Source organism: Hetaerina americana, unplaced genomic scaffold (genome assembly GCF_022747635.1).
Source record: "Hetaerina americana unplaced genomic scaffold, ioHetAmer1.1.p SCAF_2, whole genome shotgun sequence".
NCBI lineage: Eukaryota > Metazoa > Arthropoda > Insecta > Odonata > Calopterygidae > Hetaerina > Hetaerina americana.
The window spans coordinates 25931241-25951279 of NW_027286763.1; the positions used below are offsets into that span (position 1 = coordinate 25931241).

Below are 20039 nucleotides of genomic sequence, written 5' to 3' on the forward strand. Positions count from 1 at the left end.
TCTATACACGTTCAAGATAACTATGAAGCCCTGGGCACATGGTATCTATATAAATTCATAACTACTTAAGTTCTGGGTGCGCATTAAACCCTGATGGGAAAATATGATATATCCAGTGAAAGGGAGATTATGTTGAAAAATTAAAAAAAAAGACTAACCATAATTATTTTTTTTTCTATTTTTTCTAAGAGATTTTTAAACAATTAACACACAACCAGATCAAAAATGACCATCTTTAGCCTCCATTCTCTCTGAAGTACAAAGCATTCCCTTCAAAAAGAAGATTTCAAAACTTAACTCAGCTGCTAGGGATGGAATTTATGCAGATGTGCAATAGATGAACCTCAAATGACCTATGCAAAATAGGTTCAAGGGTTGACTATTAGACCCTCAACTTACTGCATTACAGCATACCTTAATTATTCTTGCTGAAACCAATGCCATAAAATAATAAACTGTTTGGGAACTCGGATCAAGTGATTCATTCTGTTCCTAGATTTCAACCTAATTCTACAGTTTATTTCTTCAGAGGAAATAGCTATTTAAGTAAAAAAGCTTACTTGGCTCCTCCTAGTCCCAACCATATTCTGCAATGAGCATGAAACACTTAAAACCATTCCAATGACATCCAGTCAGAACTCCAATTAAGGCCTCCCGCCATTACCATCCACCGACATTTCTCCATTGGAGCTTATCTGAATGAGTGAATTAATTTTTCTGCTTCCTTTTCAGGATTTATTATTAGAATTAAGATTCTTTCAGTAATGCTGCAAAATAAAATATAATACAAAGAAACACTCAAAAAAATCTTTATTCTAGCAAAGTAATTAATTTATTTTTCTCAAATATTTACAGGATTTATTTATACAAATTAATGTAATTTTATGCTCCATAATGGCACATAAATTCATACAAAATGATGCGACTTGCCTGGAAATATTTCCTTCAGTGAAAGTTTCCTTTTTGTTATCAGCATGAGCCTCACTGCAATATTAAGCAATGTTCTGGCAACCACAAGAGTGAAAAAGCAAGAGAACATTTGTATCACTGACTTTTTTCAGTGTGCACACTACTTTAGCACACTGCAGACCTATCGGGACACTAGAAGTTGTGCTACTATAAGCTTCAGTGATAATTATTCTTAATTTTGTCCTACACCTATATTCTTCATAATTGGTGATTAGACCCTAAAGATATCGGACAACATGTTTTAATATTGTAAAATATTTTCAGATATTCTATAACTCAAAATTGGGTAATTAATGAAATTTTAAAGAAATTTCTTCATTTTAGTTAAAGAAATGGGAGATGAAATAGGAAAAAGTAATTGGCATGTAAGGCTACAGAGGTCAGGAATATGACAATGCTGAAATATGAAAGGAAAAATTAAAAAAGGTTTGACATCAAATACTTTGAAACACGAAGTTTAAAGATGTTGTGCCAGTCCTAATTGTTGGGTTTTTCATCTTCTGACCACTTCTAGTAAAGCCACAATTAATATTTAGTTGGTATGATAATTATTAAGAGGTTGTTTAAACGAATGGAAGTTCAATCTCATGTTTATTATTGATTACATAGCAACTGACCTTTAAGCACCAAAAAACAAGGGGCGTGAATGGGCTTACCGAAAGTGAAGCAACAAAAACACTAAATAATACAAAACGCCAAAATACTTAACAACATTTCCAAGACTAAGTTTCTGATTATGATTTATAAATTTATACATCATTGTGGCTTCCAAAAGTACATACTTCAATTAGAACTTTTGCATAATTTAAGAGTTGCAGGAGGAGAAAGAGCTTTTAACTAAATTTCAGCAAAGAATCCAACAGAATGTCCTCCTCACATAAAATGTTATACAGCTTAGCTTTACTATTAATAGGAAATTACCTTGCACTGAAAATTTATCATGGAGAGAAAATAACAGTTGCAGTTGGAAATAGTTTGAAATTTTGGCAAGTGTTTCAGACGATTTGGACATTTGTTACAGAATAATCATTTCATTAAGTTTTCCCATTTAATTTTGATTAGCTTGGAAAACAATAAATTGCAAATTTATTTTCTGTGATGTGTGAAGTATTCAAGAGGAGGATATGTTATGAATAATGCCAAAATAAAACTTTGCAAGTCCACATGATAAATAAACTTGCATGTAACCCAGGTTTCCCTGCAGTGGAGCATCATCAGGCCTAATTGAGTAGCTTCAGGCATGGTAGGAAACGAGGGGGGGGGGAGGGAGAGAGGGGAGGGAAAAAGGGGGGGAAAGACAACAGTTTCGACCACTGTCAAAACGTTTTCCCGGCTATTCCTCATAAACGTCTCCCTTGTCTTCCCTCCCTTCTACCCTCCCTCTCTCTCTTCCCCCCTCGTTTCCTACCATATCCACTCCCCTCTCTCCGGAATCTTATATGTATATAAGACAGCACACAACTTCAGTTTGTCACCTGATGATGATGTAATACATCGAAATCCAGTCATGAAATAAAAATTTATCCAGTGGAAAAGTGCTATGATCAGTTTTTCATCATCAGGCCTGATACACAGCAGTGAAACCTGGGTCACATTAAAGTTTATTTTTCAAACGGATCAGCAAAGTTTTATTCCGACATTATTCATCATGGAACAATTCCACAAAGTTAGGCTTGGAACTATTAATTATTTATAGGATACATTAATTGAAAATTATAATTTCATCAAAGGAAATTGTTGTCATTTATATACTGAGGCTCCTGAAATTTTACACACTCCAGGAAAGACTTTGAGCTTTCAGCATTTTTTTAGCTTCAATTAGCTTCAATTTCAAGCCTTCAATTAAACTGAGTCTATATGCATTGCATTCTTCATTTTGACGTGCCTTATATCATGTACATACACAATCCACCTGGTATTTTGTAATATGATATTTGAGCAATTAAATGTATAATTATTAGTACTCCTCAGTAGGTACACTAAGAAAATATCTCTAGATCTATTATCATATAATACTTTACTCCTGAATTTTTATGAGTTCTCATATTCCAGCAACAAACAAAATTTTGAAACTCCAACAGAAGGGGTGTGTGTTTAACTTTGTATTTAATCTTGTGAAAGTCACCGGCGATTGCAATCGTGGAAACAACATATTTAAGGTAAGGTGAGGACATTACCAAAATTTTACCATTTTGGTACAATAGCCTCCTAGTTTGACTCAGCTAGTGTTAATTATTAATTAATTCATTGCAACAAATGGGAAAAATCAGCTGCCGGAGTAAATAATGTGGCCACAAGAGTTGCTTCCTGTTCTACCGAAGGCTTATTGACAGTTTCATTTCACGAACTGATAAATGTGATCTTTAAGTTCATTGCTTTATTACTATATATTGTAATGAAACTTGAATAAAATTGGCATCATTACACCTATCAGAGTATTTCTATCAAGGGAAATCCTTTTACTTTAAAATTCTTAAAGCATACTCTTTTAAATCATTACTCACAGTCTATGTTTTCCATTTGATTTTTAACCAACACTTGATCACCTAATTCTCAGACCTTTATGGGCATAAGTTGTTAGCAATGAAGCACACAGACATGTAATTTGGACCTCAATATAATCTCCTGAATTATATCAAACTCACAGAGTTCAAAGCCTAAATTTGAATGTCTATCATTGCCCATGAAAATTTCATTCAATAGATAAATACATGATTTCCTTAACAGAAAAATATAAATGAAGTTATTCCAAAAAGACTGATATGTCTAAAACTCAACACCTCTATGACATGGGTTGAAATCTCCGAACGGAGCAATAAATATACCAGAAACAAAATAAAACATTGCTTACTCTTAGGAGGATGTTTACAAACTTGCACATTTTGGCCTACCCATGCGATGGAGCTGCCATTACCTGGAGACAAGAGAGGAGGCAGGGCATCGTGCATCAACTGCTTCCCCAACTGGTCAGCCGTGGCGTCAATGGGAGCAAAATCACAGAGCCTCTGCATGAGTTGGCCAATCTTTTTGATGAACTGACTACGCCCTTCTGATGTGTAATCACTGTGGGCAACACCCATGTAGCGCAAGTAGTCCCGCGGGAGGCCTTCTCGATAGCTCAGATCCTCCTCCATTGCAGCTTTCAAAGCAACCGGAATAAGCTGAAATTGGAGAATTAATTGAGAGCATGCATTAAACTGAAGCCTACTCCTTCCACGGCTCTATAATCCATCATTAACTCCCACTGATAAAACTTTCTCACCTCAGAATAGCCCCAGATAAATGAAAGCAATTTGAATGTACTAGTTTCCCCAGAGAATAACAACTTATGGCTTGATAGAACATAGGCTGACCTGTACCACAGGATAAATTTATCAGTTAAAAATAAAACACAGCATCGGACAATGTTTCAAAAGTAAAAACATGACTTATTTCTGGTGATACTCCTACCAGTTCACCACTTAATAAATTTTGCAACTACAATACTAATTGAGCTTCTTTAAACATTGAACAACCTCCTAAGTAAATACAGAAATTAACAAACCCAATCAAAATATTACATTATTTGACACCTGGAACTGTATCCAAGCACAAGTATAGGATTTTATATGATTTTTACTTACATTAAAATACCACCAATATGAAATCTGATCATCATCTGGTACCAGAACTCACAATCATGCTCATTTAGATATTTTTCGGGGATCGGGATGGTGAGGTGGCTAACGTACTTGCCTCCCACCCAGAGGGCCCGCGTTCAAATCCCAGCGGTGACAGATACTTTTCAATTGCCCGATCCCTAATTGAGGTGCTTTGTAAAGCCACTATGAGTCAGTACGCCATCCGTTGGATGGGACGTTCAGCTACAGGCCCCTTAGCACCTTTCGTTAAGAGTAGGCTAATGCCAACACCGGGTTTCTCTCCACCCTTCATCCTTTCCTGTCCATCCCTAATGGCACAAATGACCTTAGCTGTCGGTCGCCTCCCCTAAAAACTACTACTATTAGATATTTTCCTTCAGACATTGAAAGGTTAGCATTACATGTATACAAAGTTGCATGCAGGAATAATGGGAAATGAATTGAATTGCTGATACTCAATTCTCATTAAAATTGCCAACCTGCAAAACACGTAACTCTATGCTGCTAGGTCAGTTAACAAAATATAATTTCATAAACAGCTGTCTTATTTTATTAAGACATTTCATCCAACAATTTTCTATTGGTATTATCCTGTCTCTTTAGTGTTCTTTTAGAAGTACTGGAAAGTACTTCTAAAGCTTCTACTTTAGTTTTTTTACGGTTTCACAATATGCTGTCAAATTCATTGTGTCACTAAATGGCAAAAAATTCACAAACAACATCCCCTTCCTGTCCCAAAACCCATTACAAATGATTTTCCTGGTTGAAATTGCTTGTTTGAACTTCAATTTCTTGGATGATATCGCCATTCCATGAATTGCTGCTTAGATTCTGGTGTAACATATACCACCCATGTTTTGTTACCTGGAACAATTTCGCTAAAAAATCATCACCTTCCCAACTGTACTGCTCAAAGAAACTTAATGTTTGTCGATTGTCGTCATTTTCGGTACCCAGCATGAGCATACCTTTCAATAATTTAAATACTCGGTCACAATTTCATAGAGAACACTTGAGGGAATTCATCAGATAACGAAAAAACCATGAAGTGTCTGTTGTCTTTCACTATTTCATCAACTTTCTGCACCAAATCTTCAATAATGATTGATGAAATGGCACCTATTTCATTCCTAATAATAAACATTCATGCACCCATCTCTAAAAGCTCATTCCATCGTTCATAATGATTTCTACGCAAACTTCACCGATCTGATGATGAATTTCAGCCACTTTCACACTTTTATCATAAATAAAATGAATCATAATAGGTATTTCACAGTCGGCAGCATTCTCAATCAGCGGAGGCAATTTAAATACTAACAAACAAATACAGACATAGTCGAATGTTTTGGCAATAGATCTGTGGCTTCCCAACAAATTTAAGTCCACAGCTTGTATGTGCCAAATGCCAACTGCAGCGGCTGTATTTCAAAACGGGATTTACTTAAAAAAACACGCCTCGTATTTCAAATTTAGTGGAATCGAAAAAAAAAGGATCCAACATACTTCCTAACTATCCCATTCTCTTGCGAGAGTGCACTTAAGTAATGATTGCTGCTGTTTTAGATCAGAATTAAGAGTGTAAATCCAGAAATAATGCAGTGCATCCTAGTTTAAGGGATATGTATGTACCTAATTGAAAACTTGAGAAAACGCAGGGTTAACCATATGAAATAGGGATGAAGTTCTCTCTGATTTTTTTCCGAGTTAATTTGTTTGGTGCAATGATATTTGCAAACACGCATTCCAGCCCTCTTCTTCAAGGAAGACTTGCTTTCCATGGATTTACATCTGTAGAAACATCAAACAACACCAAACAATTTTAAAAGAGAGGATATATGTATTCTCTCTTGCTTCTACCAAGTACACCTGACAAATATGAACCAACAAATCAGAAAACACCAACATGAGGAGCCAGCCAAGTCAGTCAAAAATGCACATCTGACCAGAAAAAGCTAGTTGGAATGTCCAAGACCCATCAGATGACCCAAGTCTTCCACCCACAACATTGCTCTGCTGCGCACTTTGCCCCAACATAGTGATATCCATATCAATCTGAATGCAAATATTTGATGTGATACAGAAGTGTTTTCCCTTATTAATATGAGGAGTCACCCCCTCAGTTCATTGGCTCACCTTCTCCAGGAAGTCTCCCCATGTGTTACGCTGATATGTGGACACAGTGATGTGGAGGGAGTGCACCCCAGGCTGTGTTGACCCTTGGTGGATGACCCCACGGGGGAAATAGAGGAGGTCACCTGGTTCCAGCACAACATCCAGAATGGGCTCACCTATCTCCTCCTGCGTGAAGTTCTGGCTGGAGAATCGTGGAAGGCACTCCTCACCACTCCTGATTACAGTAGATTTCACTTTGAATTGCAGACGTACTTCGGCAAGTCAAACATCAGACACATGACAAAGGGCATTAACCCTGGGAACAAGATACTCAGTGCCACTCACTACACCACAACATACTCAGGACTGCCGGTATTGAGAATCAAGTGAGGCCTGTCTAATGTCCCCATATAATGAGTTTGAAAACTGTCCAAAATGATATAATTGAAATTATTTTTATTTTGCAAATATCTCAAACTTAATTTCTCAGACCTCATTGCTTTCAGGAATTCTATTTTTCAGATGGTGGAAACAGTATTTAGGCTACTGGGTATACCAAAGCAGCACAAAAGCAGATGTGTCACTAAATATAGATTTAGATTGTACTGATAAGGTTAATTCATTAGGCTTTGGAGTTAAGAAGTTCATATGCGCTTGGGGGCCTCATGATTTGAAATTAAGTCAATGTCTAGACATAATCCCTGAGGTCCCATTTTTCATGGTGGATAAGTCTACTTCGTGATTGGCACTCCTGACCTACTGAAATTAATTTGAAATAATTTTTACCAAGTTTATAGCATTAGATTTAATGGTAGCTTAGTTGAATGGTCTCATGTAAGGTACTAGTTTGAGAAGACAGATCCTCTTGAACTGAAATTGGTAACAATGATTACCAAGTTCCAACAAATACTCCATCGATAAAGTTTTCTGCTGCCTTTTTGCCGGAGCTTGCTGCTCCACCATGCCTCACAATGATGTAGATGCCAATGCCATCACCAAGAACATCATTTGTGAGAAAGCAATCATGACTTTTGCCTTCATTGAGAATACGCTAGGATCATCAATGGCCAAAGAAGAAGTATTTGAGGGAAGCCAAGGGTGGTTTGAGAAGTTTAAGCGAACAACCAGCACCCACAGCATTGTGAATCACAGTGAAGCAGCCAGGACAAAGGCATCAGAGATCTTCATCAGTGATTTAAAGAAGCTCATAGATTCTAAGGATTACCTACCATAGCAGGTTTTTAATTGAGACAAGATGGGATTCTTCTGGAAAAAGCTGTTGAAGTGAACTACATAAAAGCAGGAGAAAAATCAGATACCCGGCCACAAACTAATGAAAGGCCATCTTGCACTGCTATTTGGACCCAATGTAGGTAGCAATTTGAAAATGAAACCCCTGCTTGTTAAACATTCAAAAACTACAAAAGCCTTCAACATGTGTTAGGTCCAGAAGATCAGACTAAATATGATGTGAAGGTCATGGGTAACTGTTGCATTGTACCATGCGTTCAAAGCATTGCCCTAATAAGGCAGTGGACACAACAAATTTATTTGATAATAATACTGTGTCGCATTTTCACTAAATTTTGAAGCATCAGCAAAAACTAATGTCTGTAAACAGCTTTCTAGTAAAAGAGAATTGCAAATGTATCATAAATAATAAATTAATTATTTCAATTCTTTTATGTTTTCTACAAATCGAATTCGCATTCCAGGTTGGTTACATCCAAAATAGAAAAAAAAACGCAAAGCATACAAAATTTATAACGCAAGCCAAGGAAAAGGATGTTCTAGTGACAACAAGAAGATAAAAGACTTCACAGACCATGCAAAAACCATCCTTATTAGGTAGAATACTTTGAATTGAATGAATAAATGAACACATTATAACGACCAAAACTTATAGATATTAATTTAACTATGACAAACTACAAAATCAACTGTTATTTGTCAACTTAAGATTATAATATAACTCCAGGTCAACAAAGGAATTTCAGACACTTACTAAAATGTTTATTATGGACACCAAACTGGGACAAAATTAAAATGTCCACATTTGATTATTAAGAAAATTTGGGGCAGGTAAATTAGGAGATCAGGCTGTAGTTGCAGGGTATGTACTCACAGAGGGGCATATAACTTCCAGTGCTTCTTCCCTTCAACCTGAAGAATGAAAGCTTCAATGTCATCATAATGTGGAGCAAATCCCTGGGAGTCAGGCGGAGTGAGATACCTGAACAAAAGGAATTAACTTAAATTAAGCTTCTCTAATCTAAAAAGAGGCTGAATTCAAATATTATATGAAGCATTAAACAAAACGATTGACCAATCAAACATATAACTAAGTAATTACAGAACACACTAAATGAGATTCTGTTGTTACCAGCTCAATCCTCAGGTTGGTCTGCAGCAATCTTCCAATTGGCTCTACATTTTACACTTTATTTCAATTCTGTATGGTTGGTACAGTTGGTACCTCCCATTAACTTTTCTATACCTGTGAAATGGTGCCACCCAGAAAATATCTCCCGCTCTATCAAACGAGAAAGAGAGTAGTCAACCCAAAGGTCGGTTTGGTAGGTGATGGTAGAGTTCACCAAGTACTAAGCCCAAAAGCATGTGAAATTCACAAATCAGGGTCATCAGAAAAATCTGGTACCCAAAAAATTACATTGCTTCCCCTTCCAATATTCCCTTTAAAATTGCCTGGATTGAACTACTGTGAAATAAGAATATGTCCAATCATTACTCTTATCCTCCTGTTCCCTATACCTCTTCAGATGGAATTATTTTCTCCTACCCTCAGATACACTTCTTCATTTGTCATTCATTCTGTCTTTCCAACTGATCTTAAGCATTCTCATGAGATTATGATACAGTAAGACTGCCGCTTAAAGCAAATGGAAAGGACAAATTGAGTAGCTTCAAGCTTGATGTGTTGGAAGTCGCACATAATGAATAACTGGTCGGAGCACTTTTCCACTTGAAAAAAAAAATTTTTTATACCTAATGATGATGATATACATCGAAACATGGTCGTAAAATAAAAAAAATTTTATTGAGTGGAAAAGTGCTTCGATCAGTTATTCATGAAAGGGAAAGGGTTAGAGGCAACAAAAAATATTCTCAGCCTCATTAAAAGAAGTGGTAGTCCAATGGGTAGAGGTCTGGACTACATTTCATCATTTCCAGTAAAAGCACGACATTGTTACTTAAAGGGATAGTGTACAGATTCAAGGAGAAAGGATTAGTGAGTTCGAATTTTCGGATGACAGAGCTATACTTGCACAGAAGAAAGAAGATATTACAAGGATGCTAGACACTATGGAGAATGGCATGAAAAGGTACATCCTCAGGATGAACAAGATTAAAACTAAAGTAATGGTACTTAGCTCACACAGTTTCCGAGGAGCAGATGCAGATTCAGATAACAATTTAGAGCTCATGAAGTGCAATTTTTAAGTAAAGAGAATGAGGAAGGAAGAGAGTTTATGAAATGGAAAGTAGAAACTTAAATGGGTCAAAAAAGAAGGTGTATCAGGGGACGGTGGATAAAATACTGAGTGAAGATATGGAGACAGATACAGTAGAAGAAAGATGAGAACAGCTCTAACAAGGAATAAAGTGGCACACAAAATAGTAGTGTAAGGTAAACAGAAAAAAGGTTAGGAAGCCATGGATTACAGAGGATGTAATTTGGAGGATGGCTGAAATAAGTAAATGGAAGAATATGTTCAAAGAATTTGGGAGAAGAAAATACAAAGAATTGAACAGAAACCTGATATGGGGAAACCAATAGAGCAAAGGAATTATGGAGGCAAATGCAATGAAAGGATGAGGAGAGTTAGCGGAAACAGGGTGAAATGGGCATAGAACAAAAGGAAGGTTTTTGTTGAGATGTCTTTATTTATTGGGTAATGTGAGGACTGTTGAAGAATATTGTAAGGATGTAAGAAGGGAAATTTCATTTACACTACGAGTGATACTACAGCTTAAATGCTAATCAAAGCAGAAGAGGTTCTTATGAGATGGAAAGAACATTTTCAATAACGAATTCCAAGGGACTCAATTTTTACAGGTTTTCCCCAATTTTGAGACCAAATTGTTACCTGTATAGGTGTTTGCTGTATGAAGGTAATTTTAAGTTGCTTACCATTGGGGAAACAGTTTTTACACACCAAGCAAGGTTATCCAACTAATGATAATATGAGTTTTACATGATGGCTGCTTTCATCAAGTTTTCTCCTTCATTGCTAATAACAGTCATGAGTGCTTGCATTGTGCAAACATTTTATAACAAATAACTGAGAATACTAGAATAATATAAGAAACAAAAACCTTCAGAAATGACCACCTGAAATGGAAGTTGGTTTCCATCGGCGAATATCAATATCCTCCCTACATCTGGAGCCAAAATTCAATCACCCAAGAACCATTTATAATGCCAAGTTCATTAAATTTTTAAAAGAAAATTTCATTCCTTATCTTAGTATTATTTACACACTATACCCGCAGTTTCCTAACAATATGTAACTTAGCTAAAATCCACACCTTATGGTTTACTTCAGCAACATATAATGAAAATTAACTTTTGGACAAATATACTTCCATAAATATTTTATAAGTGTAAACAGCACAAGTTAATGAGCCTAAGGCTAAAATGAATGTTCATTTTGAGTCATGAAAGGAACAACTGCAATTGTGATGCAGAAAATAAGTTAAATAAATTAACCCAATGCATTCATATGGTAAAAATTCACCCTGAATGACCCATATACTCCTTCAAATATCCAATGAAATTTTTGATTTTCTACAGAATTATCTTTTCATTTTCAGCAATGGTAAAAACTGTTAAGGTCGCATTGATTAAAAAAATTTTAAGTGTGCAATGGTGTAAACATAATTCAAGTTACACGTTTTTCAACTTAAACAGAAATTTTCTTTTATCAATCAGTCTCAGAAATCAGGGACTCATTATGTTGCGGTTGCTACTAACGGCAGTTTCAGTTAACTGTGGAAGTCTTGGAATATATTGACCATGGATACGGGGGTTCAACTGCACTGACCAAGCTAATCTCATCATCAAAGAATTATAAAGATAAGAGCTCACACATTGGCACCAACAAAGCTTCCAAAAACATCCTGAAGTGCAGCACACAGATGCCACACTGGGTCAATATAAGTTTGTGGACTGAGTAGTCGAATGCTGCAACCATTGCTGTAATAGTCCCACACAACGGAGGCATTGGCCCTTCCAACTGGATTATGGGTCTCCCTCTTCCCATCTGTGTATGAAGTGATGTCCAAGTCCCTGCCATACTGTAAATTGTGCTGCAAAACATAAATAAGGCAAAGAAACAATTACTGAACACAATCAGTAGAGCATTCAATGGTGACACTATGACCGTAAGTTGACTTAAACGGTCCCAAAATATATTTAAAGAATAATTAGATATCCAGGCAGGTAATTTAATCAGAATAAAAATCTTCAACTCCAAGAAATTAGTACATAGCTGAGATGGATGATGACATCATTAAACGTAACATATTCAACATAGAAATCAGTCCTGAGAAAAACACCAATTCATAACAGGCACAAGGATTGCAAGCAATATTAACTAAATATAATTGATACTGGCACATCATGGGAGATGATATCAGCACCACATAAACTTCTGCAAACAAGAGAGTTTTCTGGTTGCTTCAAGGGAAAGGAAACATTAAGAGTTTCTCACAAAAGTACAGCACCCATAACACCACAGAGCTTGGGCTAAGTCAGAGATATAATCAGGAGAATTACCCAGAATCAAACCCAGGCCTTCCAGGCATTAGCCAAGCTACCCAGTGGGTCGCCACTCTCGTGATTCATAAAGAGGTCACATTTAAGTCTCTTATCCCTCGCATCCCCTCTATACTCCGCAATGATTTTGTCCACTCTATCATACACTCACTTAAATTTCACAAGAGACATGATAATCTTTCTTACTTTCTGTGACATTAGAGGCATCAAAAGATGCAAGCAGCAGCACATCCTTGAAATGTAACTCGAAAAAATTCACACAGGGAAAATTATACTGCTCTACTAGTTTTAGAGCAGTATATATTGTATCCACCTTTTAACAAGTAACTATATCCACTTGTATTTTTTTGCTAATATTTTTCTTTGTGTAAATTTTGACAATGGAATAATAAATATTATTATTGCCATGTAAGCATCACATGATGCCCTCCTATAGATCTTCCCCAAGGCAGTCAATTCACCTCATTATTAATCATTCATGGTCTCACCCTTTGTACGCATGATATTAAACTTAGGACTCCTGCTTCAATATTTTGGGATGAAAATTATAATTAACTAAATAAAGCCCTCTGATCGGTCTTCTTAATCACATATGGAATGACAGCCCAAAAAACTCTTTCAACTCTCCCATGATGTTTTGGGGAGGTTCACTGTTATCATTTCCTTGACTAACTTTAATTTCTCCAACTGCATCTAGACCATCTAGAATCCCTAGGACAAATCAAATCCTTTTTGCATCAAATAGAGGCATATTACCTTCAACACAAAATTTTTCCACATATTATTTCCACAATCACTGACTATCTTTCAGTCCTATTAATAATTTCCTTTCTTAGCTCTTCCAGGACGTAAAATATTTTCTGTTTTAACTCCTAATAATGTTTTCACTGCATAAAACATATTTTTTTAATCTCAAGGAAGAAGATCCTAAGGCCAATAAAAATAATTACATAGAACTCCATTGCTCCGAAATAATTACGAAGAACTCCAACTACTTTGGAGTTCTTCGTAATTATTTTTATTGGCCTTAGGATCTTCTTCCTTGAGATTATTTCTTTAACAGCCAATAGCTCCACATCCTCCATATTTTTTTAGATTACAACCTTAGTCACAAATTTTCTCATGGAAGAGCAGAGATATTAATTGAAAATATCACTAGATGCAATAAATGAAGGCTTGAAAATAAAACATGGCATACTAATATTTATTGAACATCAAGGTCTGTAGTGAGTTAATAAAGTCTCAAGCCCCCAGGAAATTTCTCACAGCCATGACAGTCAGATTTCAAATAAGATACATAGTCATGGTTTGAATGACCAGAATGTCTGACTCAGTCATTCTAGAATATTGTAATCAACCTGTGGCATTTTAACTGATGAATTTCACCATGCATGAAATAATTAATTAAAAGGGCTAATGAACCCCAATTAAAGGGAACATTATGTATTGCTACTGTTTAGAAACTTTAGGACTTCAAACAATTTGTTTTAATGAGGAATGAAGAGAGCTAATTTGCAATTTTAGTAAATTGTAATTCTATGTAAAGCAACCATTCATCATTAATCTGAAATATTTTTCAAAGTTAGAAGGCAAGTATTCATTATCATTAAGCTTTGTCTTCTACAGAGCTTCACTGCTTTCTCCCGTCCAAGCCTTCTTCTGAAACCCAATAATAATGCATTGGTGCCGGGAGATTTGGATGCATATTAACATATACACAAATATAGGACACATCAGATATAAACTTCACAATTTTAGATGAAATACAATATATATACACATATACTATGTATGAATACATACTAATATACTATTGTATTCACATATTATTTGGTTAAGTCAGAATTGATGTTTTGTGACAATTCCAGTAATTCATTTACAGAATATAACAAATTATTTTTCAACATGTTGAACAGCTTTTTCTTGAAAACAGATACTTCTGTTTCACATTTGATTTCATGGGGAAGATTATTGAATAACCTTAAGCCCATTGCTTTGGATCCATGAGCAGTATTGGGTGTTCTGACAAATCGCTGGTGAAAGTCATTGCAGGTCCATTGATAGTGACTATGGTAATTGCGGTTGGACTTGTATATTACCCTTTGCATGCAAGATGACATTTAATATACTACCTTGATCAAAAATTTCCCGGAATTTATTCAGAAAATTAAAAATACAAGTTTATTCATCTAAATCTATATTGTCCCCTTCAAAGTAATCCCCATCGACTGCAACACACTTATGCCAGCGCTTGATCCAATCCTCGAAACATTTTTTATATTCGGTTTTCGGTATGTCCATCAGTGCTTCCTGCGATTTTTCCATTACTTCCTCTCGGCTGCTAAAACGCGTTCCCCGTAATGGTTTTTTAACTCGATTGAACAGAAAGAAGTCACAGGGAGCCAAATCAGGTGAATTCGGTGGCTGTTGGATGGTATTTGTTGCATTTTTCGCCAAAAAATTACGAATAATGATAGCACTGTGCGACGGTGCGTTATCATGGTGCAAAATCCACGAGTTTTCTGCCCACATTTCTGGTCTCTTTCGGCGAATTGCTTCACGCAAACGTCTCATAACGCCCAAATAATACTCTTTGTTTACTGTCTGGCCTTCTGGCAAAAATTCATGATGCACTACACCGTTGTAATCCATGAAAACCGTCAGCATTGCCTTCTTTTTTGACTGAAAACGACGTGGTTTTTTTGGTCTCGGCTCATTTGGTGAACGCCATTCACTTGCCTGATGTCTGGATTGCGTGTCGTACTCATAAACCCACGTCTCGTCTCCAGTAATGATCCTTTTGATGAATGTGGGATCGGATTCAGCCTCGCAAATCATGTCTTTTGCGACGTCAACACGGTCTCTTTTTTGCATGAAATTGAGGTCTTTTGGCACCAACTTTGCTGCTACACGACGGAAACCCAAATCATTAACCACAATGTCTTGGGCGGATCCATAGGCAATGTTCAAGTCCTCCGCTATTTCTCTGATGGTTAATTTGCGGTTATTGACCAACATTTCTTTTACTTTATCAATTTTTTCACCGACTTTCGATGTCGATGGTCTGCCACTGCGTTCATCATCTTCGATTGACTCACGACCACTTCTGAACCGCTCGTGCCACTGGTAAACGACCGTTTTTTTTAGAGAATCGTTGCCGAAACACTTTTCCAACATTTCCAACGTCCGTGCGCCACTAAATCCGTTTTTTACGCAAAATTTAATACAAGTTCGTTGTTGCAAATTTAAATCCATTTCTGCAATTGTAAAAAATCGCCAACACACACAGAGATAGATGTACTCTTGGCTACGTAACTTTTGCAAATGTCAAGTTATGACACTAAGATTTAAAGGGAATATCAACAACAGATGTACCAATTTAACAAAAAAAACAGAACTCAAATCGGAACGATGGGAGCGCCACACGGTGGTTATTCCGGGAACTTTTTGATCAAGGTAGTATATTATATATACATATATATATATATATTATATATATATATTATATATATATTATATGTGTGTTGCGGTAGCCCAGTGGGTAGAGCGTTGGACTGCTGACCAGAGGGTCCCAGGTTCAATTCCCAGGCAAGGCATTCTGGGCACCTGCAGCTCCACCCAAGCTAAAGTGATTTTTCGGGTACCAGGTCTTCCTGGGAAACCATAACCGGCACAGGGAAAGGAACTGTCCCCCCTACCCTGATGTCTGAATTTTCACACGCCGTATAGGGCTTAGTACTGAGTGAATTCTGCCGTCACCTACCAAACCGACCTTCGGGTTGATTACTGTGTTTATGGTTTATATACTATATGTATATATATATGATATATTATATATATTTTATATTATGTATATATTATATATATATCCCTCCCCGGACTACAACCTTGACGTGGTGGAAGGGCTTGTGCGTTCCAATGACCCCTAGAGCTGTGCCGGCGGGAGTAATAAAAATTGCTCCTGGTAGGGTCACCCATGCCAGATAGGTCGAAGGTTAGGAGCCAGACGAAAGGTAGTTCACGCAGCGTCTGTTCCTCAGTGAGGCGGCTGCAATGCGTCTGACCCCTGTGGGGCGGCCAGTAAGTGATGGTGTCACGTTAAAAACACTATTGAGGAAGGCAACGGGAAACCACCTCAATTATCATTCCCAAGAAAAATATGATGGACAATACAGAGATTTTGAGTCCTGGCAACCACGGGGCCCGGCCCAATCGGCCGTGTGTCGTGCCCGGCAGCGGGGGAGGCAAGGCTTCCGTGGTCGTCATCCCACGAAACCCTTGCAAGGGAAAACCAGCAGCAGCAGGACAGAAGACGCAGGAGAAGAAGACCAAATTAGTTAGAATAGGAACGTGGAATGTTAGGACAATGATGAGAAATTGGAGAATGTTAAGCGAGAGATGGAAAGGGGAAATATAGATATTTTAGGTCTATGCGAGGTGAGATGGAAAGATAGCGAGGATTACTGGAGTGATAAGTATAGAATAATATACAGCGGTGGGGACGAGAGCCAACGAGGGGTTGCCATAGTATTAAATGAAGAGGTAGGAAGAAGCGTACTCAACATAGAGCAGGTAACGGATAGATTATTACTAATAGAGATAAAAGCAGAACCGACGAACTTGGTTATTATTCAGGTATACATGCCACCGAGCAACCATAAGGAAGAAGAGGTCGATAGGATATACGATCAGTTAGAGGACAAAATTGTGTGTGTTCCTGCAGGGAAACATTTGATAGTGATGGGGGATTGGAATGCGACGGTAGGCGAAGGAAGAGATGGTGATGAGGTGGGGGACTACGGTTTAGGCACGAGGAATGACCGTAGGGAGAAAGCAGTTGAGTTCTGCCGGAGACAGGGGTTAGTCATCACCAACACTTGGTTTAGACACCACAATTGACGCAGGTATACATGGAAAATGCCAGGTGACTCAGGAAGATATCAGCTAGATTATATCCTGGTTAGACACAGGTTTAGGAACAGTGTGATAAATTCGAACAGCTTCCCGGGAGCGGATGCGGACTCAGACCACAATTTAGTTGTTATGAAATGTAGCGTGCGTTTCAAAAAGATAAGGCAGGGGCGGCGAGTTAGAAAATGGAATGTAGAAGCATTAAATGGTTTGAAAAGGAAGGAATACAAACAGGCGGTAGAGAAAATCATGGAGGATGGTAAAGGGCTTAGTACTATCGAAGAAAAATGGGAAATGATCAAGGAAGGGTTGTCTAAAGCCGCAAAAGACACTATTGGAACCGTTAACGCTAAAAGGACTAGGAAACCATGGATCACGGATGAGATGATCACAAAGATGGATGAGCGGCGAAAATGGAAGAATATAAATACAGAATCAGGCAAAATGAAGTAAAAGAATTGAACAATAAATTGAGGCGGGCAACAAATATAGCAAAAGAAGCATGGTGGAAGACGCAGTGCGAGGATATGGAAAGTCTGCAGAGGAAGGGTGAAATCAGTGCGCTGTACAGCAAAGTTAAATCGTTATCGGGAAGTAAGAAAGGAAGAGCTATGCTAACAGTTAGAGATAAGGTGGGTAAGGTAATAGTTGACGCAGGAAAGATCCAAGAGAGATGGAAGGAGTATATAGAAGAACTGTATAGTAAAGAACTCAGACCAACAAAGTTAGACATTGAAAAAGAAAATGACGTAGAGGAAGACAGCTTAGGTACAGGCATACTAGACAATGAGATAGAAAGGCATTAAGGGAGATGAAACTAAATAAGGCCGTGGGGGTAGATAACATTCCCGCAGAACTTTTAAAATGCTTAGGAAAATGTGGGAGGAAGAGGCTATATGGGCTGATCCTTAGTATTTATGAGGACGGAATCTGGCCGGAAGACTTTGTGAGATCAGTTTTAGTTCCTATTCCGAAAAAGGTAAGGGCCACGTCATGCGAGGACTATAGGACAATTAGTTTGATATCCCACGCAGCTAAAGTTGTTCTCAGGATCATAAACAAAAGGATAGAGAGTAGGGCAAATGATTACTTAGGGAATGATCAGTTTGAATTTAGGAAGGGGAGAGGTACGCGTGATGCCATTGCAGTAATGAGATTATTAATCGAGAGGAATATAGAACACAACCAGGAGGTATTTGCCTGTTTCGTAGATTTCGAAAAAGCGTTTGATAGAGTGAATTGGGAAAAACTAATGAGTATATTGCAGAAAATAGGAATAGATTGGAGGGAAAGGAGGCTAATCCGCAACCTGTACATGTCTCAGACTGCTCAGGTGCGGGTGGGAAACGGGGAGTCAGGATGGGCAGTGTTAGGAAGGGGTGTAAGGCAGGGTTGCCCATTATCACCGTTGCTGTTCAACCTCTATGCAGAGGAAATGATCAAAGAGGCATGGCAAAAACTGGAGGTAGGAATGAAAGTGGGCGGGGAATTCGTAAAATCAGTTAGGTTTGCTGATGACCAAGCTTTAGTTTGTCAGTCAGCCAAGGGGCTGCAAGCATTGCTGAGTGAATTGGAAATTCAGTGCGACAGGTATGGGATGAGAATCAATATTAATAAAACAAAGGTTATGCGATTTTCTAGAAAGAAAAAGGCCAAGCTTAACATTAAAATAGGTGGGCAAAAACTAGAGCAGGTAGAACAGTTTACGTATCTCGGTAGTGTTTTGGACCAACACGGTCAAAGTAGTAGGGACGTAAGGAGAAGAATTGCGCTAGGCAAAGAGGCTTTCACAAAGGGGAGGGAGTTGATGACGGGGACTTTGAGTAAGGAGGTTAAGAAAAGACTTGTAAAAACTTTGATTTGGAGCGTAGCTATGTACGGTGCGGAAACGTGGTCATTGAAGCAGGAGGATAGACGTAGATTGGAGGCTTTTGAAATGTGGGTGTGGAGAAGAATGGAGAAGGTGAAATGGACAGAGAAGAAAACAAATGAGGAAGTACTTGGTATGGTGGGCGAAGAGAGGGGTTTGTTGGGAGCAATCCTATGGAGGCAGGAAAAGTGGATGAAGGGGGTGTTGACCGGCAGTGGGATGTTGAAGACTGTGATAGAGGGTAGAATGTTGGGCAAAAGAGGAAAGGGAAGGAACAGGATAGGGATGTTGGTCGGGATGAAGGGAGGAAGAAAGTACTCAGAGATGAAGAGGGACCTGATATAGAGTAGGATGATGGATTTGGTGTTTTGTTAGGAGTAATAAAATATTTGTTTGGTAGTTATGTCCATCCAAAAACCTACCTTAACCGGTAGATTACCTTAAAAAAAATATATATATATATATATCATATGATATATATATATATATATATATATATATATATATATATATATATATGATATATATATATATATATATATATATATATATATACACATATATCATATATATCATATATATATATATATATAATATTTATTTAAATATATATATATCATATATATATAATATATATCATACTTATTTAAATATATATATATAAGCAGGGTACTGATAATAAACCAAGTCTTTTCAAGAGAGGTTTACATGGTGCTTGACCATGAGCATTACT

At 37.4% G+C, this 20039-nt stretch overlaps 1 protein-coding gene across 3 annotated transcripts in view; it reads right to left on the bottom strand.

Moving 5' to 3' along the window:
• Positions 1 to 20039, bottom strand: part of LOC139687953 (ribosomal oxygenase 1-like) — a 35240-nt gene that overhangs the window by 9397 nt on the left and 5804 nt on the right. For all 3 annotated transcript variants that reach the window (XM_071585326.1, XM_071585325.1, XM_071585323.1), the window contains exons 6-9: positions 11836 to 12056; positions 8851 to 8958; positions 6747 to 6960; positions 3884 to 4130 (exon numbers count right to left, since the gene is read on the bottom strand). In XM_071585326.1, coding sequence (XP_071441427.1) covers positions 3884 to 4130; positions 6747 to 6960; positions 8851 to 8958; positions 11836 to 12056 — 790 coding nt within the window. The remainder of the gene's footprint in view (positions 1 to 3883; positions 4131 to 6746; positions 6961 to 8850; positions 8959 to 11835; positions 12057 to 20039) is intronic.